General features: G+C 38.2%; 1 protein-coding gene across 4 annotated transcripts in view; it reads left to right on the top strand.

Annotated features, from left to right (window-relative positions):
- The first annotated feature begins 1,478 nt into the window (after positions 1-1,478).
- osbp2a (oxysterol binding protein 2a) overlaps positions 1,479-10,412 on the top strand; it is a 30,150-nt gene continuing 21,216 nt past the window's right edge. Inside the window, exons 1-3 of one of the 4 annotated variants that reach the window (XM_057819716.1) lie at positions 1,479-1,582; positions 1,669-2,177; positions 3,327-3,532. In XM_057819716.1, coding sequence (XP_057675699.1) covers positions 2,017-2,177; positions 3,327-3,532 — 367 coding nt within the window. In that variant the 5' untranslated portion in view covers positions 1,479-1,582; positions 1,669-2,016. Of the gene's footprint in view, positions 1,583-1,668; positions 2,178-3,326; positions 3,533-7,649; positions 7,841-8,271; positions 8,604-10,412 lie in introns of those variants that run through there. The other 3 variants (XM_057819719.1, XM_057819718.1, XM_057819720.1) reach the window with 3 other exon arrangements.

Below are 10,412 nucleotides of genomic sequence, written 5' to 3'. Positions count from 1 at the left end.
CTAGGGGGCTATCCAGTGGAGGGGGCGCCAAATTGCTTTTTTTTTTTTTTTTTTTTCAAAAAAAAAAAAAAAAAAAACTTTAGGGGGGGGAAAAAAAAACAAATTATATGCTTCCCAAAAGTTTTCTAACATGATGTCCAGTCCAACAGGATACATATTGAAAATATTTGCTGTTCCCGACCTGGTCTGCAATAGCAACTTGCTATTTTTGGCACTCACAATTCACATGTACAGCATGCAAGCAGATTACTTCCAAATACAATGTTAAATAATGACATTTGATTAAATAAAAAAATTAATTCAAACTCAAGGTTTCAAAATGAAACAAATTATCAAATGACAACAAACCAAGTAGCATAACTACCAATTAATGAACCTCCTAGCTACACTTTTGCCATGAGCACGAAGTCACCCTGGGTAGTGGATACAATTTAACTTGGTAGACATAACCTAAGTAGTACGGCATAGATTAACTTGAGTAATTCAATTAGAAAAAAATCTTCGAATCAAATTTTGCTGCGACAAGGATTCGTTTAATAAAGTGGCGGCGTAATGCTTTGTAATGAAAGTGTTTGCATTTAGTCCTGTTGATTTTGGGTGGATACTGTCCTCTAGTGGCAACAGTGAATATGACCGCCAAACATGGCTGAATCCAGCTGCCCCCTGTTAAGACCAACATAAGGTAAGTTTTTGTTTGAGCTAATGTTTGTTTATGCATTTACTTAGTGTAGAACTATGTTTAGCAGTTTTTTGTTGGAGTATGTGTTTGAATGAATTGTTAAGAGCACAAAAGTAAGTTAGCATTTTATAGCATTTAAGCTAAGACTTTTCCGATACAAATTAGTCTTTTGTTGTACTTAGATCCTCATTATTTCTTTATATCATTTGAGGCCAAGCTCGAGTATTTTAAATTTATTTTTAAATGCACTTATCGTTCTTGTGAAATGAAAGTGCAATTCTTCATAGTTTGAAGAAACGCTTAGGAATTTTATTTTGTATTCGCATTTGATGCACTTTTGAAAGTAAGTAATCTTAGCAAGCCAAAACAAGTATTATTGCACACTTGTTTTACATATCCTAAAATTAATTTTGTAATGCATTGAATAATTGTAATCAGATATCTTGATTATTCGAACTAACTAATCGATAGATTAACCGATTACTTTAACAATCGACAGCTGCAGTCCTAAACCTGGGACAGGAAAATTTGAGCTTTCACTGAATGTCAAAAAGTTTTTATGAAAAATTCTTTGCGCATATTAAAAGCATGCATTACTATCCCTGACGATGTTTTAGTATTACTTTTATTTTCTCATTTTCTTTGGGATTAGGGCAGTTAAAGCGTTATTTTTAAATGTAAGAATGCGTTACATTGAATTATCAATTTAATGGCACTGAAAAGAGATTTCACAGCCAGTCCTCCCCAGTTTAAATGAATTGGACGTTTATGAGTTAATACCAGTTTCTATTTTTATGCACCTAATTATAGCTGTGCCGTATTTTGCCAACACTGTCGCAAACAAACCTGCATCTTCAGTTCGATGATAACCAGGGGCAGCAAAAGTTCAAATATCTTAACGCGGTACAGTATAAATTAAAAAAAATTTTTTTCCTTATCCTACATTTGAAAAGCTAATGAATTTTAACACTTGTTTTTGTCTTTTCCAGTTGTCCTCGAAACGTGGCCGCCCTGCGTACACCTGCTGCCTGCTATCATTAATGGCATCCTTGTGAGCTATTTATTACAACGTCAATTTTCAAAATGCAAGTCGTTCGAAGAAAGCGTGCACTTTTATTTTCATTTATTTGACGTCTGCAATTATTTTCGGATAATTCGTCCCTCTCCAGGGGGTACATGGTGGGCTGTGGGAGGACACTGATTTGGTACAGTTAGCCGTCCAGCTGCAGTCGGTTAGCTTAGCCTGCACAGCTGGGCTCATCTGGACGGGGAAGCTAGCGGTTCTCCGCGTCGCTTTTTTTTTTTTTTTTTTTTTTTTACCCTTACGAGGAAAGCTCATGGATGAGCTGGTGAGGAGTTTGCCCTCCCCGACTCTCCCGGGGATCCAACTGCCGCGTCTGGACACCCACAAAGGCTGGCTGTTCAAATGGACCAACTACTTGAAGGGATACCAGAGGCGGTGGTTCGTCCTCAGCAATGGCCTGCTCTCATATTACAGGTAAAAGGAGCTGCGTGAAGGTCACTATTCCTCGGGTGGACTTGTTGTGATGTCTGTAAATCGAATTTATTTGTTTTTTTATTATTGCGTTGTTTTTGTCATAAAAATAATGCAGAAAAGACAATAATTTGGGATGGTCTTAATGGGATATTCCTCAGCGTTCACTGTGTGTTCGTAAAATATTGTGAAAATTAAAAAAAAGTCTGATATCTTAAATGCTAATGCTTACCAGATTGTTTCAATTTATTATATTTCTTTTGATGTCCCTTTAGGGCAGTGGTCTCAAACCGGTCCTCAAAGGGCCGCAGGGGGTACTGGATTTCATTCCAACCAAACGAGACAAATACCTTTTCACCAATCTGGTTTCTTACAAGTGTAATCAGTTGATTGCAATCAGGTGCTGCTTATGTTAGTAGAAACCTCATTGGTTGAACTGTTTGTGCTGGATCTGTTGGAACAAAAACCAGGACCCACTGCGGCCCTTTGTGGAGTCGGTTTGAGACCGCTGCTTTAGGGGCTCCGTGTATACATTCATATATCTTAACATTTTTAAATAAAATACTGTATTTTTTTTTTTTTTTTTAATTGAAAAAAATCCACAATGGACTGAGAGCACCAAGTTTAAAGTGCGAAGTAACAAGCATCACTGTATGTTGATTTTTTTATTTGTATTTTTTTTTCTCCATAGTATTTAACTGATAGCATGCCATGGATTGCAATAGACTTTCAATTCATTCAAACCGGGAAAACTTGCTATGATTGCTCATCTTTAAGTGCCATTGATGGCACTCATTTGACGTTCATTCGTCCATCCCAGGCAAAATAATTTTCGACATCTAACACAATAAATGGCAGGCAATGAGTTATATGAGTAAGGGTTAAAAAAAAATCTTGATTCATGCATGAAAGAGTTAGCTTGAAAATTTCCAAATCCTTTGAATTTCTGATTTCCCCGATACAGACCAGATGCGTCATTTTGAGAAGATTAAAAGGAATGCAACCCGAATCATTTTTTTGTGTTAAAGTGAACCCTGCTGGTCCCTCCTGTTTACAAATTCTTTGATCAAGAAATTATACACTCAAATTTATAATTTATTAATCCTCCTGCGTGACCAATGGAAATTGTGTTACTTTCTGTCCACCTTTAAGAACGCAGGCAGAGATGAGGCACACCTGCCGAGGCACAATTCCCCTTGCGGCCGCTCAAATCGAGCAGGGTGACGCGTGCAACTTCCTGATAACCAACGGAGGTCGGAGCTATCACTTGAAGGCCACCTCTGAAGGGGAGTGTCAGCACTGGTTGTCGACACTGCAGCAGGCCAAAATCAATGCCAATGCCCTCATTCATCACTCTGGTAAGCTTCTCGACGGACTTCAAATGGAGTTTGCACGCTCACAGCATTTCTTATAAGGTAAACGTTAAAGTTTTCTAAAGTGGGGAAAGTTTTCCGAAGTATACAGTGGTACATCTACTTACAAACGTCTCTACATACGGAATTTTCAGGTTATGATGCACTTCAACCTGAAAACTTTGCCTTTTTTTATGTAATAAAATGTCAGGATACGAAAGACAAAAACACGGTATGAGCTGCTACTCGCAGCTCTGAGTTTACTGAACGTAACATAGTTATAGCTGCTTTGCCATTGGCGATTTCCTAGTATCTTCCTCGCATCCAATTGGCTAGGAGGGACCTCTACTGTATGTGTGTATCCCAGCGTCCTCTGCATTCGCCCCTCGGGCCATGAGGTGTTCCGACAGCTTTACATGCACAACTCTCATGTTTGGTGTGCAATAATCTTTTTGTAACATGTATTTGTTACATGTTTTGATGCATTTTTATGCTTTATTAAAGATTTAATGTCCGAATTTTGGGTGGCTTGGACTGAATTAGGGCTGGAGATGAATCGATCGGGTCCGATCATGTCATTTTCAAAGTATCGGGATCGGCAAAAAAATATCGGCCAGGCCTTATATTAATGTATATATATTTCAATTTAATCTTTTTCTATTTGTATTTAACATTACAGACATAATGTGTTACACTCATCCAGAGTCTTTAGTTTAGGCTTAATGTAGGATTATCAAAAATATCCCAACATCGACAGCAATTATTCATTGTCATGCTAAAATATTTGTTGCCATTAATATATTCGTTGTACGACCCTCTCACTCACTATCGCGCACAATCTGTTCCAACGCAGTGTTACCTATTTAGAGAGATAATAGGCAGCATCAAAAGAGTAGAGTGAATTTTGGCAGCCTTTGATACCAATCTTTAATTGGCTTCTACCTTGCATTCCTTCTCCCTATGATTAGAAACATCATGGGAAGCAAGGTGGCAATAGATCATTGTCTTAACACCTCAACTTATTCCCGAAAGCAGAGAAGATATATCCATTTGTAGCACAACCCACAGTCATGGTTTTACTTCCCAGTTCCCATCATGGTTTCACTTCCCATCAAGCATTGGGGCATGCTGCAGTATCATTTACTGAAAGCTCAACAAACACACTAGATAGCCAAACACACTAGATGGCAGTATTTAGTCATAATACACGAAGTCACAAGTCTTTCTATTCGTGGATCCCTCTCACAGAAAGAATGTTAATAATGTAAATGCCATCTTGAGGATTTATTGTCATAATAAACAAATACAGTACTTATGAAGTACTGTATATTGAATGTATATATTCGCCCGAGTTTTATTCATTTTTTTCTTAATGCATTGCCAAAATGTGTATGATTGGGAAAAATTATCGGGAATGATTGGAATTGAATCGGGAGCAAAAAAAGGCAATCTGATCGGGATATATCGGGATCAGCAGATACTCAAACTAAAACGATCGGGATCGGATCGGGAGCAAAAAAAAACATGATCGGAACAACCCTAATTAGGGCATTTACATGGAAAACGCATCTCTATTCATGGATTTTTCAGTTTACAAAACTACTTCTTGAACTGATTTCGTAAGGTAGAGGTACCACTGTACTTTTGTTTTAGTTTCTCATAAAGTAAACTATACATTAGAATCCAAGCCAACATAATCAAGGTTCAAATTGATCTCCTATTTGCCGTTAGGTTCAAAGAAAATGTAAAACAGTACCACAACATGATACTGTGATTTCATCGTTCACTTCCTGTTTTTGTCCACCGAATTCTAGAGAGGTGGGAACTAGAGATGTCCCGATCGATCGGCGTCCGATCACGTCATTTTCAAAGTATCGGAATCAGCAAAAAAAATATCGGCCATGCCTTTTTTTTTATATACAATATATATATATTTTGTAATTAAATTGTTTTCTAATTGTATTTAACGTTACAGACATAATATTTACTCATCCAGAGTCTTTAGTTTAGGCTTAAGGTAGGGTTATCAAATTTATCCTAATGACGGCGGTAATTAATTTTTTTAAAAATGTGTCCCGTTAATGCATGCGCTGCACGACCCACTCACGCATTGTCGCGCTCAATCTGTAATGGTGCCATTTTACCTATATAGAGAGATAAAAGGCAGTGTTAATGAGTTGAGTGAAATTTGGCAGCCTTTGGAGCCCTCTTTTAATTGGCTAAAGCCTTACACTTCCTCTCCCTATGATTAGACATATCATGGCAAGCAATGTGGGGAAGCAAGGTAGCAATTGATCTTTTTCTTATCACCTTATGTTATTTCCTAACGCAGAGAAGATATATCACTTGGTAGTACTACGCACAGTCATGGTTCCACTTCCCATCATGCTTTTGGGCATGGCTACAAGATCATTTACTGAAAGCTCAACAAATACACTAGATGGCAATATTTAGTCACAATATACAAAGTCACAAGTCTTTCTATCTGTGGATCCCTCTCACAGAAAGAATGTTATAAATGAATGTAATGTAAATGCCATCTTGAGGATTTATTGTCATAATAAACAAGTACAGTACTTATGTACTGTATGTTGAATGTATATATTCGTCCGAGTTTTATTCACTTTTTTCTTAATGCATTGCCAAAATGTATATGATCGGGAAAAATTATCGGGAATGACTGGAATTGAATCGGGAGCAAAAAAAAAAAAAAAAAAAAAAAGCAATTGGATCGGGAAATATCGGGATCGGCAGATACTCAAGCTAAAACGATCGGGATTGGCTCGGGAGCAAAAAAACATGATCGGAACAACCCTAGTGGAAACCTCACGATATGATTTGCGATACAAATCTCACGTTAACATGGGTTTTGGCATATAAGGTTTTTTCAGGATCAGAATGGACATCATGTTGTTGTCATTGTCAATTGTTATTTGGCATGTGTCAGTTGGCATATGGCAAAATGGCTTTTGGCATATGACATTTGGGGGGGTGCAGTTTTTTATTTTTATTTTACATATGGCATGTCAGAAGCTATTCTGCAATGCGCCAAAAGCTATTTTGCCATATGCCAGAAGCTATTTTACCAGATATACATATACACAAATGCCAAAAAAAACCCTGCCTTATGCCCTGTGCTATTTAGCCATATGTAAAAAAGAACTGCCATATGCCAAAAGCTATTTTGCCGTATGTAAAAAAAAAAAAACTGCCATTTGCCAAAAGCCATTTTGCCATATGCCAAAAAAACCCTGTCAAATGCCAAAGCTATTTTGGCATATGCCCAAAAAAACTGCCATATGCAAAAAAACATTTAACCATTGTCAAATACCACTTTTTGTTCTTGCAGTCTCTGTAAAGAAAAGGCCTCGCCTGAAAGAATGTCTGTACATTGTTCGCTGCACACAAGAGGGTAGTATTGTTCAGGAAGTATCACTCAAGGGCATTCTAAAGTGAGGTTGACGTCATCATGTTGTCGTCATTGTCATTTGGCATATGGCAAAATGTTTTTGGGCGTATGACATTTTTGGGGGGCATATGGCAGGGTTTTAACATATGGCATATGCCAAAAGCTGTTTGGCCATGTACCAAAAAATATTTTGCAAAATATACATGTATACGTATGCCAAAAAAAACCCTGCCTTATGCCCAAAGCTACATTGCCATCTTTAAAAAAAAACTGCCAAATGGCAAAATAACTGCCATTTTTGCCATTTGCCAAAAGCTATTTTGCCATTTGCCCGAAAAAAACTAACAGATGCCAAAAAACATTTTGCCATATGCCACAAAAACTGCCATGTGCCAAAAGCCAATTTGCCATTGTCAAATACCACTTTTCGTTCTTGCTGTCTCTCTATTGAAAAGGCCTCGCCTGAATGTCTGTATATTATTCACTGGGCACAAGAGGGTAGTATTGTTCAGGAAGTATCAGTCAAGGCCATTCTAAAGTGACGTGGATGTTATCATGTTGTCCTCGTCGTCATCACTATCCTTTCCTGATGGGATGTTTGACCCTGACATGTAATGAAGTTTCACAGAATGAATTTAATACACATCTAATACTCCGAGTGTCACAATGACGTAAACACTCCCGCCTCCTCTCCCTCTCCCTGGTGTGCTCAACTGTGACGACAGCAAGACTGAATGAATGACCTTGCTTTGGGCTCCACCTCCCCGTCTGGAAGCAGGCGATGGATAGTTAAATAAATGAGAGCGAGGAGAGAGAGAAGGAAGATTTTCATTCAAAATATTCCTCAGCTCGCACGCTGACAAATAGGGCGGGATGAATGCAGATTTCCCAATGAATGTCACCTTGTAAGTAACTAATTAATTGCTTACTGCTCAGGAAAGATTAAGGCTTTAAAATAGAAACTACAGGCATCCGTGTGTGTTAACATGCATGTGGAATTGCTGATTTTCATTCGCGCTCATAAAGGTTCGTCTACAGTAGTGAGCAAGCACCCTTTATTTGAAATTTTGTGCTAATGATTAATTCACTCATTGTTTATTATGTTGCTGAAATTTATCAATGGGAATATTTTACTATAACATTTACAGTTAAGAGATATAGTGGCTTTTTTTGCACTAGTGAAATTATTTTGGGGGGAAAAAAGGTGGAGGTGGTTTAAATTCCACCTATAATAAGTACATTAATGCTTCCTCTTACTCTGACCTGGCATTTTAGCATTGTTCGTGTTCTGTTTTTGTCTCAGAATGGCTAACCACTTAAATAATGAGTATTAGATTAATGCTTAAATTGTCAATCAGCAGGAAATATCAGCATTTAAAACCGCTCCCACTTCTCACGGATTGGGCATCTATAGCCGTCAATGGCAGCCACTTTGGGCATTTTAGGTCATTTCTTGTTGATTTTGGGTCATTTCTTATTGATTTAGGGTTACTTAACAGGGAGTTAGTTAGGACTATCCCAAAATTTATAGGAAATGAACTAGGAAGTGACTGAAAATCACCAGGAAGTAACCTGTAAATGCCCTAAAATCCTTTGGTTTCAGTGCCAATGATGGTGGATGGCTGGACGTTCAATCCATACTGACTGGGAGGGATTGAATGAACAACAGTGAGTTAACATAGACACAATTGTACTCTTTCAAAACATTTTTTTAAACCGTGACACCTTTATAAAACGATAGATTCTTCACGGAAGCATATTGATAAAATTTTGGGATACAAAAATCACAATATATCACAATTCAATATATTGACACACTCCGAGTTAGGAGAGCATTAAAAGTAGGTTGTTTTTCTTTTTAAAGATTTTGACATATTTACAGCTTGTGCACATTTTTAGCTATTTAACATGTTAACCTATTGCAAAAAAATAGTGAAATAACCCTTTCTATGGAAAATTACTATTTTGAGTACCGCATTTTCCGTCTTATAAGGCGCACCTAAAAGCCTTCAGTTTTCTCAAAAGCAGAAAGTGCACCTTATAATCCAATGCGCCCTACATATGGATCAATATTAGTTAATCATGGCATGACAGTCACTGTAGCGCAGCTCCATCTAGTGGATGCAATACGCAACCTCAACCACTACTACTACTACTGCTACTGCGTCTTATATTTCAATACGCCCTATACAGGGTTTCCCCTAGGGTTTTTTGAAGCTGTGGTGGTGGGCTGCATTGGAGTCTGACAGCCTCACCATGTCCTGCCCTGGCGAAATTGCATCATATCTTGACAAATAGAGAATTTTTCATAGTCGTTTTTCCTTTTATTTGGCCCTAACACGTACTGCATTACCACAACAATAATAGCCCATCTGTTAACGGACCCATTTCAAGGAGTAGGGGGAAATTCTAATAGCTGTGTAAAGAGTTTTACTAGTTACGGTGAGAAGGTGAACAGTTTTTTTTTGTTTTTTTTTTCCCACACAAACTCACATCGAGGTACCATTAACTTAGCAGGGAAAGGTGTGAGAGTCATTTTTCGAGTGTTACAGAGCATGCGAAACTTGAAAAAAAGCGCATTTATCAAGGTCACAGCAGCCGTGATTGTGCATATCTGTCTGCCGATATAGCCTGATAGCACAGATATAAGTACACTTGCCCCTCTGCTATTGGATGTGTTGTTGATGTTAGTGCGCCGACGCTTTGGGCCTCGCCTCTCGGCACAAATTCATTCAAACTTGGCCTTCCGTTCAAGACGGGCGTCCACCGCTCACTTTCGCCAAAAAGTCCGATCCGAAATATTTTACCGACCCGGATGGGGGGGGGAGAAGGAGAGGAGTCTGTATTGGCTTACCCACTTTTTTGTGGCAACAACAATAATGAAAAACAATAACAGCAGGCTGCTGCAACATGCGATGGCTATCTCTCGCTGTCTAGCCCGTTCTCCTATTCTTCCTACTCGCTTCCCTCTACGTCACAGCTCCCCAGTCCGATCGTCTTTTAAGTGGCCGCGCTTAATTACGGACATTACAATACACAATTAATAGGTTGCCGCTGAACCCTTCACACTAGGCTTCCGCTACATCATTTGCAAGGCTTGGCGGCTTTTATTCTAGTGTGGCGTTTCGCCACTATCTTAAATCTGTAGGGGAAACCCTGCTATATTCTGTAAGAAAAGAGTTTTAAAATAGGCAGTTTATGGTTGGTGCGCATTATACTTCAATGCGCCTTATAGTGTGGAAAACACAGTAATTACCTCTTTCAGTGCCATTGACAATGATAGACGTCCAATTATGTCTCTGTTCATCCTTCTATTTTGAATTTAAATGAATTCATCACAAGCAGACGTCAATGTTAGCCAATGAGTTAAAAAAATAAAATAAATAAAAAGTCATGTAGAATACAGTTTGGACATTTACTAGTGACAATCTAAGTAAAATTCATAGCTTGTCAAAGTTAATATTGTGGCCTACATGA

The sequence above is a fragment of the Corythoichthys intestinalis genome, chromosome 17 (genome assembly GCF_030265065.1).
Source record: "Corythoichthys intestinalis isolate RoL2023-P3 chromosome 17, ASM3026506v1, whole genome shotgun sequence".
NCBI classification, from domain to species: Eukaryota; Metazoa; Chordata; class Actinopteri; order Syngnathiformes; family Syngnathidae; genus Corythoichthys; species Corythoichthys intestinalis.
The sequence above is the reverse complement of the archived record's forward strand: the minus strand, read 5'-3'. Positions and strand labels throughout refer to the sequence as shown.